This window comes from Pelophylax lessonae (assembly GCF_965119305.1).
Source record: "Pelophylax lessonae genome assembly, chromosome: 3".
NCBI lineage: Eukaryota > Metazoa > Chordata > Amphibia > Anura > Ranidae > Pelophylax > Pelophylax lessonae.
In genome coordinates, this window is record NC_138770.1 from 261,865,283 (window position 1) to 261,891,481 (window position 26,199).

The 26,199-nt window shown below is 44.3% G+C and overlaps 1 protein-coding gene across 4 annotated transcripts in view; it reads right to left on the minus strand.

The window, feature by feature from the left end:
* The window catches only part of GOLIM4 (golgi integral membrane protein 4), a 220,662-nt gene that overhangs the window by 36,719 nt on the left and 157,744 nt on the right, over positions 1-26,199 (minus strand). For all 4 annotated transcript variants that reach the window (XM_082252565.1, XM_082252563.1, XM_082252564.1 and 1 more), the window contains 3 exons: positions 16,998-17,360; positions 16,043-16,254; positions 13,262-13,341 (listed from right to left, as the gene is read on the minus strand). In XM_082252565.1, coding sequence (XP_082108691.1) covers positions 13,262-13,341; positions 16,043-16,254; positions 16,998-17,360 — 655 coding nt within the window. The remainder of the gene's footprint in view (positions 1-13,261; positions 13,342-16,042; positions 16,255-16,997; positions 17,361-26,199) is intronic.

Below are 26,199 nucleotides of genomic sequence, written 5' to 3' on the forward strand. Positions count from 1 at the left end.
CAGTATCTCACAAAAGTGAATACACCCCTCATATTGCAAATATTATATCTTTTCATGTGACAGCACTGAAGAAATTACACTTTGCTACAATTTAAAGTAGTGCATGTACAGCTTGTATAACAGTTTAAATCTGCTGTCCCCTCAAAATAACTCAACACACAGCCAATAACGTCTAAACCGCTGACAACAAAAGTGAGTACACCCCTAAGTGAAAAATGCCCAAATTGGATCCAATTAGCCACTTTTCCCTCCCGGTGTCATGTGACTCGTTAGTATTACAAGGTCTCAGGTGTGAATGGGGAGCAGGTGTGTTATCGCTCTCACTCTTTCATACCGGTCACTAAGGATCTGAAAAAAATAATTGTTGCTCTACATAAAGATGGCCTAGGCTATAAGAAGATTACCAAGACACTGAAACTGAGATGCAGCATGGTGGCCAAGATCATACAGCTGTTTAACAGGACAGGTTCCATTCAGAACAGGCCTCGCCATAAAAGCCACATGCTCAGTGTCATATCCAGAGGTTGTCTTTGGGAAATAGACATATGAGTGCTGCCAGCATTGCTGCAGAGGTTGAAGGGGTGGGGGGTTAGCCTGTCAGTGCTCAGACCATATGCCGCACACTGCATCAAATTGGTCTGCATGGCTGTCATCCCAGGACATTTTCACTTAGGGGTGCACAAGAAAGCCCACAAACAGTTTGCTGAAGACAAGCAGGCTAAAGACATGGATTACTGGAACCATGTCCTGTGGGCCAGGATAAACTTATTTGGTTTAGATAGTGTCAAGCGTGTGTGGCGGCAACCAGGTGAGGAGTACAAAGACAAGTGTGTTTTGCCTGCAGTCAAGCAGGGTGGTGGGAGCGTCATTGTCTGGGGCAGCCTAAGTGCTGCCGGCACTGGGGAGCTACAGTTCATTGAGGGAACCATGAATACCAGCATGTACAGGTGTGGAGTACAAAAGACTAGTGTGTCTTGCCTACAGTCAAGCTTGGTGGTGGGAGTGCCATGGTCTGGGGCTGCATAAGTGCTGCCGGCACTGGGGAGCTACAATTCATTGAGGGATCCATGAATGCCAACATGTATTGTGACATACTGAAGCACAGCATGATCCCCTCCCTTTCGAAGACTGGCCACAGGGCAGTGTTTCAACATGATAACCACCCCAAACTTTCCTCCAAGACGACCACTGCCTTGCTAAAGAAGCTGAGGGTAAAGGTGATGGACTGGCCAAGCATGTTTCCAGACCTAGGTGGAGGAGTGCAAGGTCTCTAACATCCACCAGCTCTTTGAGGTCGTCATGGAGGAGTGGAAGAGGACTCCAATGGCAACCTGTAAAGCTCTGGTGAACTCCGTGCCCAAGAGGTTTAAGGCAGTGCTGGAAAATAAGGGTTGCCACACAAAGTATTGACACTTTGGGCCCAATCAGGACATTTCCACGTAGAGGTGTACTCACTTCTGTTGCCAGCTGTTTAGACATTAATGGCTGTGTGTTGAGTTATTTTGAGGGGACAGCAAATGTACACTGTTATACAAGCTGTACACTCACTACTTTACATTGTAGCAAAGTGTCATTTCTTTAGTGTTGTCACATAAAAATATATAATAAAATATTTACAAAAATGCAACTTTAAAGTCTATTTTTTTCAATATTTGAAAACCTTAATAAAACAAAATTGAAATATGTTCACCTTTTGAGAAAAAAATAAAGACATTTTTTTTGCAGGTAAAAAAAGATAGCTCTTAGGAGCCTGCAGAGCATCACGATCAGCAGATTGTGGGTGCAATAACAGGCTCCTGCAGACTCTCAGGCTGTTACTTGAGAACAGGAAGGTCAATGAACTATGACCACTCACCAGCGCCTTCAAAGTTCATTGAGAACTACAAGCTGTCAGACACAATGGCTGACAGGTACTAGTCTAATCAATCACAGGAAACTGAATGAATGACACGCCTGTGTGGACGGAGCCCTGCTCGACCACCCTGTTTTCAAATTGTGATAGCAGGTGCAGGGAAAGGATCCCCCGCCTGCTATCACAGGGGAGGGGGGGGGGGAATCAGAGGGAGAGGGGGTGCATGCTGAACATGTTACACCCAAAATATGGTTGTACCATGTAACATATTCAGAAAGGTAACCTTATCCTTTTAAGTAGAACTAAAGGCAAAAACATTTTGTTTCATTTTGGTAAGGGAGGGTTATACCCTCTGTCAGGTTACAGGAAGGAAGAGAGAGAGAGAGGAAACAGGGATAGAGAGGGAATCCTTGCACAGGGAAGGAATCCCAGGGTATCACCAGGGTCATCAGATCTGATGTTCCCATTGGAAGATTATTCTCTATTACTGTCCTGGTGTCAACCCAAATTTTTTTTTACTTTTACTTTCAATAATAATGGTAAATAGGACAAATTGAGAGGGTGAATTTCCCTAACTGGGGCACAGACAACAATAAAAACTGACAGGTGGTCTAATTCCTCCTCTTTTCTCCACTCTATCCAAAGATAAAAAAAGTTTTGCTTTTAGTTATACTTTAAGAATAGGAGGTTTGTTTCGCTGTTAGAAAAGGATTTGCTGGAAGCTGTGTAATTACAATATTAGCATACATGACTGTCACAACTCACTGGTTACCCCTTTGCCTAAGATGCAGAATATGAATATCGGTAAGATTTAAAATTCCATTTATACCATACTTGCATGATGTACAAACATGTTCTGCAATGGTTCAGCAACTAACTGTTAAATAGAATGTGTTGAATAATAAATAATACACAAACATTACTGTGTTCTCATCAGGAGCGGTTTACAAAATCAGTAGGCCTATGTGTACTATCATAAGTTGGGCTCTAGACGCAGAGGAAAATAAAATTCAGCCAGTGAAACGTGGACATGGTTTACACTGCGCTAAAAATTGGGTGTGGCTTAAAAGGGTGTGGTTATATAGAGTCTGAGATGGTGATAAACTTCAGTACCCTAATAAGAGCTGGACTATGGAGAATGTGGATGGCCAGGTTCATGTGCGTCCCTTACACCGTACTTGGGGAAGAGATTCCACCAGGATACAGTATGGGATGAAGGCAAGGTGGCGGAGGAAGTGTGATGCTTTTAGCAATGTTCTGCTGGGAAACCTTGGTCTTGCCATTCATGTGGATTTTGCTTGATATGTAAAACCTACCTAAAAATTTTTGCTGACCAAGTACACCCCTTCGTGTAAATGGTGTTCCCTGATGGCAGTGGCCTCTTTTGGCAGGATAACGTACCCTCCCACACTGCAAAAATGGATTTTTGTAAAATCTTACCGTAAAATCCTTTTCTCTTAAGCTCATTGACGGACGTAGTCCTCCTTGATTAATATCAACTCGGGTTATACTGCCCTCTACAGGAGTAGGACTAGACAGGAAAGAAAACGTTCTGGCCACACCTTAGGGGCAGTCCCAGAGGGTATATCCTCTCACTTCCTGCTACAGCAAATCAGTTATGTCACAAAGCAGTGTTTAGAGAATTTAACCCAACCCAACTCAAAAACAGAGGGGCGGGTACTACGTCTGTCAATGAGCTTAAGAGAAAAGGATTTTAGGGTAAGATTTTACAAAAATCCATTTTTCTCTGTCGCTCATTGACAGACGTAGTCCTCCTTGATTAATATCAACTCGGGACGTCCCAAAGCAGTACCACAAATGAGGGGTGGGAAAATGGAAATCAAAATCCAATCTAGAAGGCCCAACCGGTGCCAACTAGAAGTTTTAAAGGCTCATCAATCAAAGGATGAGACTCAACTGAAATTCCAACGGAAAAAAACCCTCGAGGTAGACCACCGGTCTCCTCAAATTGCGGCCTGCATAACCTTGCGGCCAAATGAGGCATCCGCCGATGCCATCACATCAACTTTATAAAATTTTGTAAAGGTATGCACCGACGACCAGGTAGCCGCCTTGCACACCTGGACCACTGACGCCTGATGGCGGTAGGCCCAGGAAGTACTGAGCGCTCGAGTGGAGTGCGCCTTAACAGGGAACGGAGGATTCCGACCCCTAATCGAATAAGCCTGTACCACCGTCTGTCTGATCCATTTGGAGATAGTCGCGGCAGATGCAGGCAACCCCTTTCTGGGGCCATCCGTGATCACAAAAAGTGAATCCGTCTTACGGAATGATTCCGTAGCCTTCAGGTATACCCTGATTGCCCGAACCACATCCAAGGAATGCAACGCATATTCCCGAGGATGATTGGGCTGAGGACACAAGGAAGGTAGCACAATATCTTCATTCAGATGAAAGTCTGAAACCACCTTAGGAAGAAAGGATGGCTTCGGATGAAGAACTATCTTATCCCTATGAACCACAAGATATGGGGAATGGCATGATAATGCAGCCAGTTCTGACACCCTGCGTGCAGAAGTGATAGCCACCAAGAAGGCCACCTTCTGGGATAATGTAAGCAAGGGAATCTCCCTGATATTTTCAAAGGGAGGTTTCTGCAGAACCGACAAAACCAAATTAAGATCCCAGGGCGGTAAGGGCGCGCGCACTGGCGGAGCCAAGTGCCGCACCCCCTGGATGAAATTCCGCACCAAGGAATGAGTAGCCAAAGGCTTCTGAAAGAAGATTGCTAATGCTGAAACCTGACCCTTGATAGTGCTCAAGGATAGTTTCTGCTCAACCCCCTTTTGCAGAAAAGCCAAGTTTCGGGTCACCGAATAGGTACGTGGGGGAAATTCCAAAGATTCACACCACGCAATATAAGTCCTCCATGTGCGATAATAGACTTTGCTGGAAGTCGCTTTCCTTGCTTTAATTAGAGTAGGAATAACTGAAGCTGACAACCCTCTGTCCTTCAGTACCTGTGTCTCAATGGCCAGGCCATTAAAACCAGCGACTGTAAAGCACAATGGAAGATCGGTCCTTGAGACCGCAGATCCTCCCTGAGAGGAAGTCTCCAAGGAGCGTCCGCGACTAGCCTGTCCAAGTCAGCATGACCGGCTTGGCGAGGCTAGCCTAGAATTTCCAGGATAACTGGAGTTCCCTCCATCTCTATCCTGCGGAGAAATCTCAGCAGCAATCTGAGAGGAGGGAAGACATATAGTAGCTGACACTGCCTTTACAGGCCGTTCAGCGCGTCTGCTGCGTCCGCTAGAGGATCGCGTGCGCGCGTTACCAACCTCCGCGCCTTCCTGTTGAGCCGATATGCCAACAGAACCACCTCAGGGATGCTCTGATGAAGACACAGATGGTGAAATCCTTGGTGATCGACCTAAGTCATCACCATGATATTGTCTGACTGGATCCGAACCGGGCTGCCCTAGAGCTGCTTGGTCCAGGCAATCCGACAAAGTCTGATCGCTCTCTGCTCCCACACATTTATCAAAAACTTGATTCCTATCAGGAGTGATGATTTCTCCTCGTTGAGCATTAGAGACCGAAGTCACCAGACTAGAGGCTCCTTGGTCCGCTTGCTCAACCGGATCGAATTCCTGGAGGGAACTGAGAATGATCTTTGGAAAGGGTAAAGAAAATGATCTGCTCAGGGAACGGGAACTACCGCTCCCTGTAGCACCTAAATGTTGGAAGGGAAGAATCGCACCGGTAGCAGTGATCGACACTCGATCTTGTATCCTGATCGTATGATCTCCTGAACCCCTTAGTCCGGGATTCAGGAAAGCCCTGGATCTGAACACCGGTGAAGACGTCCCCCCACCCCTAAGCCGGGTGGGGGCGCACCTTCAGGCTGTATTAGCCTTATCTTCAGGTTTGGCTGAGTCGGCCTTTTGTTTGCCTGACCAGCGCCTCTTGAACCCTCCTAGAGGGGCTTTGCCTTTCCCGCTCGCCCCAGCGGAGCGAACGAACCCTTTATGAGCGGCAAAGAAAGGTCCACGCTTGTTACGAGGTCCTTTAGCTTTAGCAGCCTGCGGCAAAAAAGTGCTCTTGCCCCCAGTGACATCCTTAATGATCTCATCTAGGGTGGCACCAAATAGGCGATTCCCCTGAAAGGGGAGATTCGCCAAAGCTTTTTTGGAACCTAGATCCGCCGACCAGCATTTTAACCACAGCACACGTCTGAGGACTACCGCTGACATCGATGCATGCCCTAACAAGGGAGTGGCATCCAGGGCTGCGTCACAGACGAACTGCAGTCCTTGTATAATTTGTTCCATCAAATCAGATGCTGCCTGGGGGATATCTCTCCCCTTTAGGTCATGGCGTAACAATTTTGCCCATTCCGTTAATGTTTGTGAAACTAAACCAATGACAATCACTGGTCTAAAAGCTGACCCTATCAGGGAAAAAATAGTGCGGGACTCCGCTTCCATTTTCCGATCCACCGGATCCTTAAAGGACGGAGCGTCCTCCAACGGGATAACAGTGGCTTTATTTAGTCTGGAAATAGGTGGATCCACCACTGGTGGTACCGTCCATTTCTTAATGAGGGATTCCTCAAACAGATAGCGTCTAGCAATGCGTTTGGAAACAGTAAGGGTTCGTTTTGGATGATCCCATTCCTCTTTAATTTTATTACCAAAACATTTGGGTAAGGGAAAAACCTTTGCCGTCTTGGTAGGTTTACTAGTACCAAAGGGAATTTCCATCTCGGTTACCTCTGCCGGTAAAACCTCAAGTCTTAAGGTTTCCCGGACCGACACAACTAGTGCGTCCACCAATGCTTCTTCTTGTGCTATGGCGGAGGTAGAACCGTCCCCCTTACTATCTGAGGGAACTTTACCTGAGACAACAGCCCCTGCAGAGGGACCTGCAGCTGCAATGACCATCTCAGAATCTGAATCTGAAGTATCAGATGAAATAGGGGTAGGCGGGGGTCGCTTTCTTGACCCCCGTCCCTGACAGGCCATCTCCACCCGGGATACCAAAGACTCCAAAACTGCTGTAAATGCATCAATATTCTGTGAACTGGAGGGTCCTGCGGCCACCTTGAGGGGATCAGGTGGGGGTACCTGTGTGGCGGGGTCCATGATTATTCCAGACACTTGCCGGAAAAAAATAATTTGCAAAAAAAAAATAAAACTTTTTTTTTTTCTTTAGACCCCCAGCGCCACAGCGCCCCTCAGTGTTACCTGCTTTTGGACCCCTACAGAGAGAGAGAGAGAGAGACCCCAAGGCTCACCACTTGATGCTCAGAAATTTCAATACAACCTGTTCCAGCACTGTCTATTACAGACAGGAAGTCTTTGGCTTGCTTTCCTGGGTAAAAGGAGGCGGCTCCGCCCCTTTACACGCCTTCCGGCGCCTCCCCATAGCTCCTCGAGGTGTTTGGTCACCTCAAACATGGCCGCCCCCATGCTGGAGACACGAGGTTACGCCAATATGGCAGCCTTGTGCGATCTGCAGGAAAATGGCGGCGGCCTGTGTAGGATAGCGGCGGCTAGCAGCGGCCTGCGGGATGTATGTATTCGGCCTGGCGGCCTGCGGGAGTGCCTCGGCCTGCGGGAGGCTGTGCGGCCCGTGGAAGTGACCAGTTACTGGAGGAATGGCTATCTGGACTGCAGTAACTCAGGCATAGGCATCGGCCTGTGTACACACTCTGACAGGTAGGATACCTTTTACTTCAATAGTAATGCCTCTTAGTACTGCCACTGACTTCAGTCACCCTTACAGTCATACAATGACTTTAGATAGTCAGCTCCCAAACCAAGCCTCCTGGTTTCTATTCACAAAAAAATTGGGGGATCTGTGACCTGTTATAGGATAGAGGGGAGACCCAGAACTGAGTGTCCTACCATCCCAGAGAGGGGCCCGCGTCCACCACAAACCCGACAGGGGGAGAGGGGGGAACATACTACTCACCATACCGGAACCAGACGGGCGCCAACTCCTGACAGAACCCCTCTCCACAGGGGTGGGGGGGCTGTCGACTAATACGGACGCCGTGACTCTGTTGGTCATTGGCGTCCAGGCGAGACGTTTAACTCGCAGGGTCAGTCCCCGTCCAGTGGGACTATGTCGCGGCTGACCCAGCGCGGAGCTATGGCCTGCACGCGCTCGTAGGCTGAACTGGGGTGACCACTGGATCTCAACATCCAGCCCGTCGCCCAGTTCCAGCGTGCTTGCTTGAAGATCTCACAGGAACACTGGAGAAAAAAAGCTGTCTAAAAAAAGTCTTTCTAAAAAAAGATCCTGCCAGGACCGAAGATCCTAGCAAGGCATCTAGGTCCTTACTCCTAACTAGACAGAAAAAAACTGATTTGCTGTAGCAGAGAGAGAGAGGATATACCCTCTGGGACTGCCCCTAAGGTGTGGCCAGAACGTTTTCTTTCCTGTCTAGTCCTACTCCTGTAGAGGGCAGTATAACCCGAGTTGATATTAATCAAGGAGGACTACGTCTGTCAATGAGCGACAGACAAAGATGGTTTAACCACTTCCCGCCCACCCACCATCAAATGATGGCGGAGCGGTGCGGCTATTGTTCTGGGATGCCGTCATATGACGGCACACCAGAACAGCCTCTCTCGCACGCCCGCGGGGCAAGTGCAGTGCGGCGATCGTGGTCGCACCGTGTTGCTAGGACACAGCGCGACCCCGATCTTGGTAAAGAGCTAATGACTTGGCTCTTTAGCCATGTGATCGGCTTTGTCCAATCACAGCCGGTCACATGTAAATGAGGAAGTGCCATTTACCAGCTCTCCTCGCCTCACACTGTCAGAGTGTGTGGCGAGGAGAGTAGATCAACGGCTCCTCCTCAAAGGGGAACCTAGAAAAGGTAATCAGGGCACTGATCATCAGTACCCTAATTACAGGAAAACTCAAAAACAGTGCCCACAGTGTCCACCATTAGTGCCCACAGTGCCCATCATCAATGCCCACAGTGCCCAAAAATCAGTAGCCATAGTGTTGCCAGTCAGTGACTGCTCATCTGTGTCCATCAGTGCCGCTCGTCAGTGCCCATCAGTGCTGCCCGTCACTGCCCATCAATGCCGCCCGTCACTGCCGCCTCTCAGTGCTCATCAGTGCCACCTATCAGTGCCCATCAGTTCGGTATATTAGTATCTCCTCATCAGTGCCACCTCATCAGTGCCCATAAGTGCCACCTCATCAGTGCCCATCAGTGAAGGAGAAAATTTACTTATTTTCAAAATTTACTTACAGAAAATAAGAAAACTTGTTTTTTTTTCGAAATATTCTCTTATCTTTTGTAAGAAATAAAAAACCCAGTGTTGATTAAATACCACCAAAAGAAAGCTCTATTTGTGTGAAAAAAAATGATAAAAATTTCATATAGGTACAGTGTAGCATGACAGCGCAATTGTCATTCAAAGTTTGACAGAGCTGAAAGCTGAAATTGGCCTGGGCAGGAAGGGGGTGAAAGTGTACTGTATTGAAGTAGTTAAAGTGGTTGTAAAATCTCACATACAGTGGATATAAAAAGTCTATACACCCCTGTTAAAATGTCAGGTTTCTGTGATGTAAAAATAAACCATTTCAAAACTTTTTCCACCTTTATTGTGACCTATAAACTGTACAACTCAACTCAAAAACAAACTGAAATCTAAAATAATGCAGTTGCATAAATGTGCACACCCTCTTGTAACTGGGGCTGTAGCTGTGTTCAGAAATAAGAAATTACATTCAAACTCATGTTAAATAGGAGTCAGTACACACCTGCCATCATTTAAAGTGCCACTGATTAACACCAAATAAAGTATAGCTGTTCTAGTAGGACTTTCCTGACATTCTCTAAGTCACATCCTGCAACAAAAGCCATGGTCCACAGAGAGCTTCCAAGTATTAGAAGGATCTCATTGTTAAAAGGTATCAGTCAGGAGAAGGGAACAACATGATTTCCAAGGCATTAGATATACAATGGAACACAGTGGAGACAGTCATCATCAAGTGGAGAAAATATGGCACAACAGTGACATTACCAAGAACGGTTTCATTCATATTCCCATTGCACACTTTCCCGAATTAGAGGCTTATCTGTAGTGGGTGCTGCAGCGATCACCCGCTGGATACTGGATATATCATAGATAAATATACATGTTCACCAGCAGTCCAATACTTTTATTGCCAACAACTGGACGTCTCCCCAAAATTGATGAAAAGATGAGAAGAAAACTGGTCGGGGAGGCTGCCAAGAAGCCTACCGCACATTAAAGAAGCTGCAGGAATATCTGGCAAGTTCTGGCTGTGTGGTACATGTAACAACAATCCCCCGTATTCTTCATATGTCTGGGCTATGGGATAGAGTGGCAAGACGGAAGCCTTTTCCTACGAAGAAAAACATCCAAGCCCGGCTAAATTTTGCAAAAACACATCTGAAGTTTCCCAAAAGCATGTGGGAAAATGTGTTCTTGTCTGATGAAACCAAGGTTGAACTTTTTGGCCAGAATTCCAAAAGATATGTTTGACGCAAAAACAACACTGCACATCACCAAAAGAAATCCATGCTTTGGGGCTGTTTTTCTTTAGCTGGAACAAAGTAGGAACTTCATCTTTCAGCATGAAAATGACCCAAAGCATACATCCAAATCAACAAAGGAATGGCTTCACCAGAAGAAGATTAAAGGTTTTGAATGGCCAAGCAAGAGCCCAGAACTGAATCCGACTGAAAATCTGTGGGGTGTTCTGAAGAGGGCTGTACACAGGAGCCCTCGCAATCTGACAGATTTGAAGTGTTTTTGCAAAGAAAAGTGGGCAAATATTGTCAAGTCAGGATGTGTCATGCTGATAGACTCATACCCAAAAAGACAGAGCTGTAAAAAATAAAAAAAGTTTAACCACTTGCCGATCGCCACAAGTACATATACTGCGGCGGTCAGCCCCGTGCAGGCAAAGTGACGTATGGGAACGTCACTCGCCGGCGACCCAATAGGGGGCGAGCGCGCGCCGCCGGAGGCGCGCTCCCGCCCCCGCTCATTCATGGGCATCCCCACGCGAGTGACCGGCAGTTCCGATGTCCGCCGGTCACTAGCGATCTCCCGCTGGAGAGGGAGAAAGGCAGGCGGCTGATGTAAACAAAGCCACCTGTCATTATCCCTGATGTAACAGCAGAGATCATACATTCCTTCTATGTAGGATCGTATGTCTCTGTGGTTACATCAAACGCCACACCCCTTTACAGTTAGAAGCATGCCCCTAGGGACACACTTAACCCCTTGCTCTCTAATAAAGTTAACCCCTTCCCTGCCAGTGTCATTTTTACAGTAACAGTGCATAGGTATAGCACTGATTACTGTAGTAATGTTACTTGTACACCCAAAAGTGTAAAAAATGTCAGTCAAGGGTCCGATCTGTCCGCCGCAAAGTTGCAGTCCCGCAAAAAAAAAAAAAAATCGCAGATCACCGTCATTACTATTTTAAAAAAAAACAATAAAAATTACATAAATATTTCCCGTAGTTAGTAAACGCAATAACTTTTGCGCAAACCAATCAAAATATGCTTATCGCGTTTTTTTTCACCAAAAATATGTAGCGGAAAACAAATTGGCCTAAAATGTTAAAAAATTTTGATTTTTTACATTTTGTTTTTTGGGGGGGGGGGGGGGGGGGATTTCATACAAAAAAAAATTGGAAAATATGTTTTCAAAATTGTCACTCTTTTTTTGTTTATAGCGCAAAAAGTAAAAACTGCACAGGTGATCGAATACCACCAAAAGAAGGCTCTGTTTGTGGGAAAAAAGGACGTCAATTTCATTTGGGTACATTTGTCCGTTAAAGTCACGCAGTGCCGAATCGCAAAATAGGACCTGGTCTTTGAGCAGCCAAATCCTTCGAGGGCTTAAGTGGTTAAGGGTGTGCACACTTATAAAACCATATTATTTTAGTTTTTTATTTTTACTTCCCTGCACCTAAAATATTTCAGTTTGTTGTACAGTTTAAAGGTTACATTAAAGGTGTAAAAAGTTCTGAAAATTATTTATCCTTGTCTCATTTTTTTACATCACAGAAACCTTACATTTAACAGGGGTGTGTAGACTTTTTATATCCACTGTATACCCAGTGAATAGCCTCAGATGACACACAGAGATTAAACAAATCCTCCTACATACGTTTTAATTGTATATCTGCGGTCATCTTATTTATACACTTTCTGGAAAGCGCAAATCGTTTTCAAAATCTTTCTTGCTCTTTCAGCAGCACATAGGGGTATGTGGGGAGAGTAGACTTACACTGTGAGCGCTGATTGGAGGAAAGACACCCCCCCCTCCTCCACATAGGCAGAGGAACAAAGGAACATGCAGAGCTGTAGTCAGAACAGACAAGCTCCCTGCTAACCTCCCTCCCCGACACATTTTCAGCTACCGTTATCTCATGTGTTGGAGAGCTTGTCAGGAGTGACTCATGCAAATAATAGAGGAATGGAGCAATAGAGAGAAACAACACTTAGAGCTTTGGAGAGAGCGAAGTAAATGCTACATACATACCTGTATGTGCTTAGTTCAACTTTAATGAATGGGGTTTACAACAGCTTTAAGAATGGTTTGAGGAACGCAACAACAATTTTGAGGTGTTGATTTGGCCTCTAAATTGTCCAGATCTAAATTAAAACGAGCATCTGTAGAATATGTTGGAAAAACAAATCCGATCTATGGAAGCCTCACCTCGCAACTTACAGGACTTAAGGCATCTGCTACTGACAGCTTGGTGCCAGATATCACAGCATACCTTCAGTAGTCTAGTGTTGTCTATGCCTTGACCGATCAGGGCTGTTTTGGTAGCAAAAGGGGGACCTACTCTATATTAGGTGGATGGCCATAAGGTAATGACTGCTCGGTGTAAACTGGAGGTAGTAAAAGGGTTGAGGTTAATTAAAAAAAAAATAAGAGTTTTAATGCAACTGCTGGTGTAAAGGAGTCCTTGCCTGGACAACATAATAAAACACATGAAAGTAGGGGCTTGTTCATACTATGTGCAGTACCTGCGTTTTTTCATGTTAGCTTTATGCAGGTCACTGAAAGGACTGACAGAAAGCAATTGTCTCCTATGTGCACACTTAAAGCATAACTCTACTTTTAATGTCCCTTTAAATAGTTTGACCCAAACAAACTACTTCATGCACTAACAGGTGAACTTGATGGGCGTGCTATATGAATCATATGAAGCCTCAGCTACGTACACAGTATGGATGGTATGCCACTGGTTCTCATGTTGCAAGGAGTGCAAAGATCATTAAGTTGAAAGTAAAACTATATGTCCTACAGTAATTTTATAAAAATGTTCATGATATTGCTTGGGAATTGGTATCACCATGGCATGGGCTACATCAACTTTATATATCAGGCAATGTAAGGACAGGCTAAGTTTGAAATAAAAACATACCTCCCCCTTCTTCCTGAAGATGTTGTTCTTCTTCTCCTTGAACAATATCATGATCTACGTTATCATATTGTTCATGCTCCCTAAAATGACAGGGACATATGTTTTCCAGTCAGGGCTCAGTATATAAAATACCTGGTCACTCTGAGTCTATACTGAGAATCTACTGTATTAAGACAGTATAACTGACTTACAGCAATGCATAGCTAATTTGCATTCTTATTCACACCAAACAGCATAATATAAATATTGCAATGTCAACCATAAAACTGTACCACCACAGGCAAGTTTATATATCAGCTTTTTTCAATTGTATTTATTCTACCACTATAATAATTAAAAAGTGACGTACAGTTTGTGTGTTACAATACCCTCCCAATGCCCCAGTTTTGTCTTATCAGTACACTAGCCTTGTTTTTTTCCCAGGTCCTATTATTTAGTTTTTCCTTCTTAACACATAATAAAACCATTATACTGTAAACAGTGTTATAACTTAGATGTTAAAAACAGATATACTGTAAATATAAAGATATCATATAAAACAGAGGGTGGCAACATGTTGATCGCGATCTATGTGTTAATTGCGGGCAGATGACATATATCATATCCCTTTCTTGCCAACCTCCGGAACCTGGACAAGAGCGGGGGCAACATTTACCAGAACCGATCCCCTGCATGTTACTTCTGCAGCAGCTGAAAGCTAACTTCTCCTCCTCTCCCTCCTGCCAGCATTCAACTGCTGCAGGAGGAAAATACAGAGAACTGGTTCCGGTAAATGCAGCCCCTCATGTCCAGGTTCCCCTTCCTTCTGCTGCGTGGACCCCCCTGTGTGCTTCCCTTGTCCCCCCCTCCCTGTCAGGAAGGGCATGCCAGTAAGCAAGTTGGTTCTCTGGGCAAATTCCTGTGCGTAGTTGCAGGCCAGTTCACTGCCCTTCTAATGTACTTGAAAAATGTGCACATGCTCACAAACGCACATCTGTCACAAATAATTGGACCAAATTACTATTTACTATATACTGAGCCAGTACTCTGCTCCAGTGCTGTCTCCTCTACAGTGTTCCTGTACAACCTATGTTCTGTTACTCTGAATCTAATACCACTTACCGACCTGGCTTCTCTTGACTATTCCTTAAACTCTGCCTGCACCAACACCGGCTTGTCTCCTGACCTCGGCTTCTGCCCCCATTGCCTCTGCATTGCTGATCTGCTACTAACCCTAGACTAACTAAGCTATGCTCCTGCCTACGCACCTGTACCTGATAAGACTACTAGTATATGACCTGGTTTGCCCGACTCCGCTACTGCCCCATCTGCTACCAGACTTCCCGCTGCAAGCATCTGTCAGCTACCTATCAGTACCTACTCATCACCTGTCTGCTACCAGTCTGTGCCTAGCCTGTCTGCTGTCGCCAGTGCCAGCCTGTTCCTGCCTACTGTTACCCCTAGCGTAGCATTGTGTGCTGCTCAGGCTCACTGATATGGGGAATGGGTGTGGACTCCTCCGCCTCCACTGCAGGGAGTGCTGGCAAGAGACAGAGCCCGCCCTGGCTCTAAGCTATAGCTTACAGGAGAAGAAAGAGGTGACCCCTAATGCTGCACATCCATGCAGTCCTACGATGGTGAGGAGTGTGACCTCAGCCTGGACCTCAACCAGGTCACACCCCCCTCCAATTCATTTTGCTCCGCCCCCCGTACTTAATCATGATTAAGCTCCAGAGTGGAGCCAAACATGTTGGGGGCATGGCCTGGTTAGAGTCCAGGCTTAGGTTGTCACTTTAATCACCATCGTAGGACTACATGGATGTGAGGCATTAGGGAATCGCCTCTTTCTTGTTCCTGCCTACTGCTCACCTGCCATTACCCAGCTCACGTGCTTCGCTATGGTCTACTGTCTGCTTCCTGCTGCTTGGCCTGTACATCCTATCTGGCTCCACTGTTAGCAAGACCCACAGGTATTGGTGCCACTTTGCGCTTTTGTGCCACCTGTCCACTGAGGTGTAAGAGAGGCCTTCCTCATGTGTCAGTCTCTTCCATCATGTATGTGGCACTCACCCTGGTAGTGCTGCCAGCTGCTGCGGGGGGGGGGGGGAGGGGGGTTTCAGGATGGAGAGCTGGGGAATGAGCTGGTAAATATGTAATTTACTGGTGGATGAAGGGGCTGGTAAATATGAAATTTACTTCTCTGAATGAACACAGTGAGTGATCGATAGTACAGTTACAGTTAATTGATAGTACAGTTTACTATGCTTCACTTTGTTAATGAACAAAGCTCTTCCCGTTCCTTCATTATGTTAAGACCCCTGATATTTCACCAAATCCCCCCAATAGGGCTGCTAAAAAAAAAAAAAAAAAAAAAAAAGTTGACAACATCCATTGCCATAATGACACTATCCACTGCTCTACTGACTGACACCGTTAACTGCCCTACTGACTGACACTGTTCACTGCCCTGCTGATGTCATTCACTGCCCTACTGAGACTGTCCACACACTGTCCAAACTGCCCTACTGACTCATACTGTCCATTATTAAAGTAGGCTAAGTTTATATTTTACAGCGACATTTGTTTTTCTTACTATTTAGTTAGGCCTGGCCAGTTAACTTCTTTATAAAAAAAAAAGGGGGGGGGGGAGTAGCAAACGCTGGTTATCTTTGATCTCTTTCATGTTGTTCAGGTACATCTCCAATTCTCAAAGGTTGCCTACCCCGATATAAGATACATAAAAATAAGTTATACATACAGAATAACCACAGTTCTACTAAATATTCACAAAATCTTCAATACCCATTTGTGATCTCTTTCCGCTTGTTTTGCCTCTCCACATCCAAGTCATTATTATGCATTTGCTGCTGTTGAAGGATGTGTTGGTTCAGTAGGTCCTGATGATCTTTCAGATATCTGGATTGCTCTTCTTGTTGGGCTGCTAACTTGTGCTGCTCTATTCGCTCCTCATAGGCAGATTTAAATCGGATTTCAGGTTTTATAGTTTGATCCCTCTGTTAAAAAAAAGAAAAATATGGAAAATACAGCACAGAAGAAGAACACAGAGTACTGCATGTGCAGTGTTCTTTTACAAAACAAAAAATGTATGATTATAACCAACTCACAGAGTACATCTACAACTGTCTGTCACTGATCATTTAGGTAGTATGTCTTTCTCCCACTGCACAAGGCAATGTAATATCTAAACCGCCATCTTAGTACTCAATGCATGTGAACAGGGGGGCTTTACTGTATTGGATACCTTGTGCAGTTGTCAATTGGTAGAAAGTTACTTACTGATGTAGGTGGATCTAAATACTATGAAACAAGTAGATAGCTTACTAATGTGCATAGTGGTCTAAAGCAAGCAAAAAATGCCAAAGGTCTGTTGCTTTCCATTATTAGGCTTATTTGTGGTCACAAATGGGCTGACACTACTGCTCATGCTCTGGACAGGAAATAAGCAATCGGTGGTCAGGATGACCAGCTGTAGGCCCAAGGACCATGAAAATGTGGTTCAATGGGGTACAAAAATCCATTATATATTTTCTCACATAACAAATAAAAAATCTAACTTTTATCTTTTAATATATGGCTTTTAATATAATAACTTCTTAAGCTACAAGAGTCAATATCATTTCAAAAAGATACTGTATATTTTTGCAAAGAATTCTAGTTATAAAAAAAAAATTATATAAAAGTTGTACTACTACAAAGTAGCCAGTACAAAACTGGCCAATATTGCAATGTTTTTCACCTTGTCACGGTCTTGCAACATGTTAGTCTCTTCCTCTCTTTCTTCTTCTTCATTTGCTGCTTCCCTGTGCTCATCTTCCGATTGCCTGTGCTGCTCCTGCTCTTCCTGAACTTGATCCTGTTCTTCCACCAATCTTTCCGGCTTCCCTACCTGTTCCATCTCTTCTTCTTCTAGCTCTTTTTTATGCTCTTCTTCTACCTCCACATGATGCTCAGCAGCTGTTTCAGTTTCCTGTGGTGGACCATTGTCCTCCTGTCCCTTATGAAGTTCAGGCCTTTCTGTGTCCTGGTGTTCAGCCTCTTCATTAACATCTTTGCTATGCGTGATTAGATTTTCATGCTCTTGTTGGGTTTGGATATTTGTCTGAAAAACAAAACCAAACATATTTATGAAAAATATACAGTTTTATTCGTACAATAAAGACACCTATAAACCAAGTTAATATACTTTATATTAATTATATATATTTTTTTGACCATTTCTGATCCAACGCAAATGTAAAAAAGAATTCAAAATATCCAATTGTTTCTTTGGGGAACAGGATCTATAACCAAGTTTGTACCCTAACAAAAACTTCTATATATATAAAAACGTATTGGGACACCTGCCTTTACATGCACATGAACTTTAATGGCATCCCAGTCTTAGTCTGTAGGGCTCAATATTGAGTTGAAAAAAAAAAAAAAGGCTAAGTTCCAGGCGCTATATGCTGTAAGTCCTCCACTTAGGAGTATGTGTGCAGTAAGAGCACAATGTTGTGATCACAGCTTGACTGTGCTGCTGTCCAGTGGCATTGGATCAAATTCTGGAAAGATAAAGACAACAAAACTGACAGCACTCAGGAAACTGGTAATCGAGAATGGAAGCCATTTAGGAGTCATTCTGGAGAGGAAATCCTGGGACAAACTGCTTTCACTTTACCACAGCAAAGCTCTGCCCACTCCCTGCCCTCACATTGGGCTTAAAAACCTCTGGTTGCCGTTAATCCCGTGACTTACAAAAAGCACATGCGCACAAAAGGTGTAGTCACGGCAACAGGGTTGCATGCGTTCCATGCTGGATACAGTGGTTTCCTTCTTCTGGGTACCATGCTTCTGCCCAGGTGCTCCAGTGACGGCATCCATTCGCGCCAGCGAGGTCCGACTTGGGTTCTCCTGCAGTCAGTGTTATCTTTGCGGTGGGGAAACGTTTCAGCGCACCTCCCACCTCCACCCTGGCCCAAATGCTACCTGAACTGACGAAAATGCATTGATGGACAGTGGAGATCCGGAAGGCCCCGCGGCCTCCGTAAGGGGGTCAGGTGGGGACACATGGCCTGCAGGGTCCATACGGAACCTGAAGAACCCGCAAGCAAAATTTGCAAAAAAATGACAAAAATTTAAATTTGTTATTTATTTATTTTTTTAAAAGAAGCGGCCCCACAGCGCTACAGTGCCCCCTGGAGGTCAGACATGCACTATTTAACCCCCCCAAAGAGACAGACTACCCTCAGTAACTCACTGTCCCCAGATAGCAATCGGATTTAACCCCCCCATAGAAGGGTCCCAGCGGTGGCTCAGAGAAAGGAGTGAGCCAGGAAGCTGCCCGGGATGAAGGGAGGGGCTCCTCCCCCAAAAAAACACCTCCGGGCACTCCCACCGGCCTTTACAGCACAAAAATCCACCGCAAATTGGCCAGAAACGGGTGTACCAAGATGGCTGCCACCATAGAAGCAGACAAGGCTACACAGGGATATCCCCCGCCAGCCCTCCTACACCAGCTCCCTGGACTGAGGCCCCCCTCGCACGATCGACCAAGCGCCACGAATGGCACACCCCCCGGCCCCCCATGCGGCCTGCACACTAAGCCGTAGGCATCAGGTAGGCCCAAACAGTCCCCCACATGGGAGGGTGGGGTCACACAGGACAGAGGGAAACCCAGGAGTGTGAGGGTCCGACCGTCCCAGGGAGCCCGCATCCACCCCAAAATCTGCCAGGGAAAGGGGGGAAACATTTACTCACCATACCCAGGAACACAGGCGGGGCGCCATCTCCTGACAGGATCCCACGCCAACGGAGTGGGGGGGGGCTGTCGGCCAAATAGGAACACTGCGTCATAGGCCTAGACCCTGTCGTATGCGTCCTGGCGAGACGTTTAACTTGCAGGGCCAGTCCCTGTCCAGTGGGACTACGTTGCGGCCGACCCAGCGTGGAGGTAAGGCCTGCATATATGGATCCAGCCCGTCACCCAGCCTGGCATAATTGCTTGAAGATCTCACAGGAAAAAAGTTTGGGAGAAAAAAAAAAAAAAGACTAGCTAAAAAAGAAGCTACATAACAAAAAAACTTTTGGGCCAGGACCAAAGATCTCAGCAAGGAACTAGGTCCTTATTCCTGACTAGGCAGATTAAAACGGACAACCTATGCAGGAAGAGAGAGGGTGTACCCTCCGGGACTGCCCATAGGCATAGCCAGAACTTTTTTCTGCCTAGTTTCCTACTCCTGTAGGGCAGTATAACCCTACTGATATGGATCAGAGAGAACTGCGTCCGTCAATGAACGATAGAGAAAAAATATTTACAAAAATGTGTGCGATTCTGTATGCGGTGGATGACTGTAGGTAAAGTGATTCCAAGGGCATAATTTTAAAAAACAACGCAAAAAAACAAACATGTCATACTTACCTGCCTGTGCAATAAGTATTGCACAAAGCAGCCCTGATACTGCTCTTCCCGGGTCCCCCACCGGTGATCCTGGCTCTTCCCTTCACTGAGTGCCCCCCTAACAAGCTGTTGGCTATAGAGGAACTCATATGTGCTTGCTCCCAAGCAAGCTCTGTGTGTCTATAAGACTATCTTATGCAACTTGGCCCCTATCTCCTCACTAGCTGTGATTGACAGCAGCAGGAGCCAACGGCTCCTACTGCTGTGTTTTAGCAGAGAAGGAGCCAAGAGAGACTCAGCTCTCCTGCACATAGCTGGGGGGCACAAAGGGGGCAATACACGTAAACTTTTTATCAGGGTCATTTAAGGTAGTTTCTGTTGTCATTATGATTTAAAAAGAGTAAACACTGTTGATTGATAATAAATGGCTTCAGCCAAACACTAACCATGCGTTTTTGTGTTATATTCATATTCTCAGAAAAATGGGAAAGAAATCATAAATTCTGCCAGGGTATGTAAACTTATGAGCACAAATGTATAAGGGGTGTTTGGGGAGGAGGTTGCTTGCAGAAAGTTTGTTTAGCTAATATAGAGAATTAATTAAGGTAAAAAACCGTTAGAACTACTTTAAATAATTTTCCATTCACAGGTGCAGGGACTGTGCAGAAAACTGTTGTTGTCACTTGTGAACAAGGAGTCAGCAGAAGAAGGCTTCTACTACTAGCTTACACTGCCAGGGTCTGCATGATAATGTTATAAATCAGAGCTTCCTTCCTCTACTGACTTGTGATTGGCTGAGCCATTACTACAAATGCAGGTCTACACTGACACAGATCTACACATGGAATTATTCAAAAAAGCTCATACATTTGTGGCTGTCCATAAGTAGCACAGCTACAGAGACAAGAAAAAAGTATGTGAACCCTTTCGCATTAACTGGTTTTCTGACATAATTTGCTATAAAATGTGATCCGATCCTCATCTAAGTCACAACAATAGGCAAACACAACGTGCTTAAGCTGATAACGCACAAGCAATTCTTATTTCTCAAGTCTGTACTACTTCAGGAGGAATTTTTGACCTCTTTACAAAACTGCTATATTTGTAGGATGTCTGGTGTGACTGTGAACAGTTCTCTTGAGCACAGCATTTCTATAGGGTTAAGGCCTGGGCTCTGACTGGGCCACTTAAAAAAAAAAAAAACATTTTCTGTTTCTGAAGCCATTCTGAAGTGGAATTACTTTGATACTTAGGGTTATTGCCCTGCTGCATCACCCAACTAAACTTAAGCTGGCTGACAGCAACCCTGAAATTATTCTGTGGGATATTTTGGTAAACGTGGGGAAAAAAATGATTTGATTCTCCCATCCACACATTCAATGCATATGGTGAAATTCTTCCCACTGAGGTATTGTATTCTGACAGCAGAGAGACTTCCCTGCCATCAGAATACACTGATCAGTGCTGCCAGCTATAGACGGCATAGCTGATGAAGCAGGGAAAATGCGACAGGCTGGTTGTACAGAAGCTGATAAGTAGATCATTTTTTGTACAACCAGCCTGCCCATACACGGATCGACATTTGACCGGCTTAAGTGTACTTTTAAACAATGCACACCTAAAGCTAATTTCCATGTTTTCTAGTTCATTTTGACCTAGCTGGTCCAAACAAACCATTTCCTTCACTAAATGCTGCAGCAGTTGTAAACACTGCATGTACAGCATGCAGCTTCAGATACATACAGCACACAGTTCTAGTTTCCGGTTGAGTCAGATTTCCCGTCGCACACCTAGAACAAATTTTGAGTCGGTCTGAGCGGCGCTCAGCCATTCATAGGTGCTTTGTATTCTGTTAATGAATACAAAGCTTCCTCTGATCGGCTGAATCAGAGGTTGTGATGTCATCAAACTGCCTCTCCGCCTTAGCCAATAAGAGGAAGCTTTCTATTTATTCACAGAATATAAAGACTCTGGTCCAGCCGCATCTTGAGTATGCCATCCAATTCTGGGCACCGGGCCTCAGGAAGGATGGATGTGCTGAACGAGAGAGTGTCCAGAGAAGGGCAATAAAGCTAATAAAGGGAATGGAGGACTTTAGCTATGAGGAAAGACTACAAGCATTGAACTTATTCTCTCCAGAGAGGACACGCTTTAGAGGAGATATGATATCAATGTACAAATACCGTACTGGCGATCCTAGCATAGGAAACAAACTTTTCTGGGAAAGGGAATTTAACCACTTCCGGACCTCCCGCTGCGTATTTACATCAGTAATTTTATATTAAATGCCAGTGTTATGGCAGCCATAACCCCGGTATTTTTATACACGGCCGGCGGTCCTCTTTCACATAAAAGTTGTCCTAGCAGCGGATTCGCCGTGGGATCCCTTTTACGGGTGGCGGGAGAGGTGCCCAACCCCTCCCTCTAAAAAAAAAAAAATATATATATATATATATATATATATATATATATATATATAGTGTTTGTGGTTCTAAGTAAATTTCTAGTAAGAAATACTGATTATACTGATTTTAACTTGTAAACAACAAATGTCAGAAATAGGCCTGGTCCTTAAGTGGTTAAAAAGACACGGCCATTAACTAAACGTAGCAGAGAAGCAGTTTAACCTTAAACTACGTAAAGGGTTCTTTACCCTCAGAGCAGTAAGGATGTGGAATTCTCTTCCACAAGAAGTGGTATCAGCAGGGAGCATCGATAGTTTGAAAAAAACGATTGGGCACCATAACGACAACAACATAAAGGGGTAAACGATGTACTACTGACAGCACACACTTCTAGGTTGAACTGGATGGACTGGTGTCTTTTTCAACCTCACTAAGTATGTAACTATGTAACAAAGCTGCCTATGAATGGCTAAGCACCGCTCAGACTGACTCTGTTTTGTTTTGAGTATGAGATGGAAGTCTCTTTTGTACAGCTGGAACCTAGCACTGTGTACTCTATGTAGCTGAATCTAAATGCGTACATATAGTGTGTAGAGCTGCTGCAGCAGCTAATGAAGAAAATAGTTGTTTTGGACCAGCTTGGATTATTTAAAGTGAAAAAAAAAAAAACGCTTTAATCTTTTTCCTCCAGTCCACTGGCTAAATAAGACCCAACCTCCCCCTCCACAGGTGTGCATTTGTCTTAGTGGTTTTAAACCCTTACAGTACATATACCTAGTGAATAGCCTGACATCAAATGATACACAGGGATGAAACAAATCCTCCTACATATGTTGTACCTGTTTATCTGCAGTCTTCTCTTCTCTACAGCTATTCAAAGTGCAGAATTTATACAGCTTATCTCAGTTTCCATAATGCAGGAGGTAGGGAGCTCAAGTTATACTTTTCAGAGCTTGGTGAGGAGAACTGAGAGCTGATTGGAGGTAAGGAACACTGCTCTCTTCACACAGCATACAGGAATAGAGCTGAAACGGTCAATCCCAGGCCGTGTGCTGAATCTCCCTCCCCATCAACTTTTTACTTCTTGGCATCAGGAAAACCTGTCAGAAGTGACTCATGCAGATAGCAGAAGAACGAAGCACCAGACAGGAGGAGAACTATGATTTAATTGGTATTGCTGATTTAACTGGCTTGGCTTCATTCTTCATTTGACTGGGATATTAATATTCCTGGCTATGCTCCCTTTCGGGAAAGATAGGGTAAGAGGTGGTGGTGGTGTCGGTCTCTATGTGAGAAGTGATCTCAAAGCGAGTGTGAAAGAGGGCCTAGTTGATGGAGAGTGTGAGGAGTCTGACTCTGAAGCATTATGAGTGGAACTGTACTTGGGTGTGTGTACTACAAAGGTTATCATTGGAGTTTGTTATAGAAATCCCAGTGTTAATAAGGAGGTGGTGACTCCGCTCCTTGTACAGATTGAAAGGGCTGCAAAGGGATAGAGATAATAATAGGGGATTTTACCTACCCGAAAATTGACTGGAGGAATGGCACTGCTGGAACAGTTAAAGGGCAAAAATGTATAAACCTATTACAAGAAAATGTTAAGACCCAACTAGGAATGATGCTCTGCTGGGCCTGGTAATATCAAACCATGCAGAGCTTATTACCAATATTCATAGAAAAGAATATCTGGGTAGCAGTGACCATAGCATGATTTAATTTGATGTTAGCAGTAAGCAACAAACACCTACGGGAAATATAAAAACACTTAACTTTAAGAAAGCTAATTTTCCAAGAATGAGGGCTGCTCTCCAAGACTGGGAGGGAATATTGGCATTGATGAACACAGAACAAAAATGGGAATTCTTTATAAAGACTGTATGCAAACACACTGCCAAGTATATTCCCATTAAAAATAAGTTAAAAAGGCTAAAAATAAAACCTATGTGGCTCATGGCCAAAGCAAAAAAAGCTATAAATAATAAGAATGATGGAACACTATCATCATTTAAATGGTACAAATAATATAAACGAATAAGTAAAAAGGAAATTAAAGATGCAACAATTGAAAACAAAATGACAGATTGCAAAAGATAGTAAAACAAAACAAAAATTTCTTCAAATGTATTAACGTCCCTGGCGTTTCTGATTTTAGGTGCTGAAAGCGGTACCATTATTTTGCATGTAATTCTTAAGAATGAGCAGCCCAAACCAACTATTTACATATGCTTTTTTTTTTTTACTGCGAGTTCTTCTTTATAACATCTCGGGTATGATAAAGTTTGAAACACAAAATCATAGATTATAATATAATAAATAACTATAAATAAGTTAATGTATGTATTGTATATATACATAAAAAGTACAGTAAAACTGCAGGAAAGGGCACGGGGGGGGGTCAAACTAATGTGAATTTATTTTATTTTGTAATGTATCAGTGTGTTTTGTGTTTTACCATTTGAATTTGCCGCCGGTTCCACCCCCCTGCGAGCGTCACGTCGCAGGAGACGGAAGCCGGGGCGCAGAGCATCGGGAGGAAGGCTCGGCCACCGCACACCGCCGGGATACATCGCTGGATCCCGGGGACAAGGTGAGTACCCTCTCTTCCAGGATCCAGCGAGCTTCTAGCGGTACCCCGAGTGTGGCTCAGGGTTACCACTTTTGGCACTGAAATTTAACCCCCGAGCCACACTCGGGAATACCGCTAGGAAGGTTAATAGTAAAAAGGTCAGGTCTGAGCATGTAGGTCCTTTACAAAATAATCTAAAATGGGTGACTGGGGACAAAGAGAAGGCACATTTAATAAATACTTTCTTCAGCTCTGTGTTTACAAAGGAACATGGAGGAGCTCAAATCCATATTGGGAATGGTATTGACACCCCAAATGGTCCACAATGGCTCAAAAGTGATATGGTCCAGAAATATTTAGACAGAATAAAGGTGGATAAAGCACCCGGACCAGATGAATCCACCCATGGATCCTAAAAGAACTGAGCTCTGTCATTTTAAAATGTGAAAAAAATAATTGGTGCAAACCAAAAAAGGGGAACTGCGCAACAGGAGTGATATTTGACAACACAAAAACTAAATAGATGTGAAAACCAACAAAATTAAATTAGTGGTGAAAATCTTAAGAATAAATATTTGTGGGAATTGCTTCCACCTGTGAGCTGCAATATAAACGTAAAAACGTGAAATATTGTGATATGAAAGTGGGTATTGCGCTCAACAATCAAATCTCACAGTAAGGTGCTATAGTGCATTCAGGTGATGATGTATCACACATAGAAACTGCATTTATAGGCAAACCTACTCAGTACATCAATGAATTAATTAAATGATTAATAAAGTCCTTTATATGGTGAATTAATAAAATATATATACAGTCCTTAAAGTGCTCAGTGCAAACTGATGTCTCAGCAGCAGACTTTAGACTTGATGAGAAAAGCCTTCACCATTCACCTCCACCCAGTGCTCAGATTAAATACTTCTTACCAGAAGAAGTTGACCCCTTAAATTACAGGGGGTCATAACCAGCATATGTCTCCACAGAAGCTCCGGGTTATCCTCAACACTGTCTCCACCTCATGCAGATAATAAACCAGTTGCCATAGGAAGCTCCGGGGCTCCGGACATCACAATGCAAAAATAAAGGAAACTCCAATAGTGTAATACCATCTGTCATTTTAAAGCCATTGTTTCTAATTTTTAGGGACTCGTTAATGACTGAAATAGTACCACTGGATTGGCATAGAGCCAATGTGGTGCCTATATTTAATAATGTCTTTACAAAGTAACTATAGACCTATTACTTTAACTTTAGTAGGGAAGATACTGGAGAGTTTAATAAAAGACCACATAGATGAGTTCTTGCTGGAGAAAAATATTTTAACCACTTCCGGACCGCCCACTGTGAATTTACGTCTCTACTTTGACGTTAAATACCAGGGTTATGGCAGCAGATAGTTGCCATAACCCTGGTATTTTTACACGGCAGGCGGTCTGCTTTGACATAAAAGTGGTCCCAGCGGTGGATTTGCTACGGATCACTCTTATGGGTGGCAGGAGAGGTGCCCACCCGCTTCCTGGTCGTTTTCCCTGCTTACCGGAGCCATCGGTAGCGGGGAAACCGATCAGATCACCCGTGCTTTTAAGTGTAA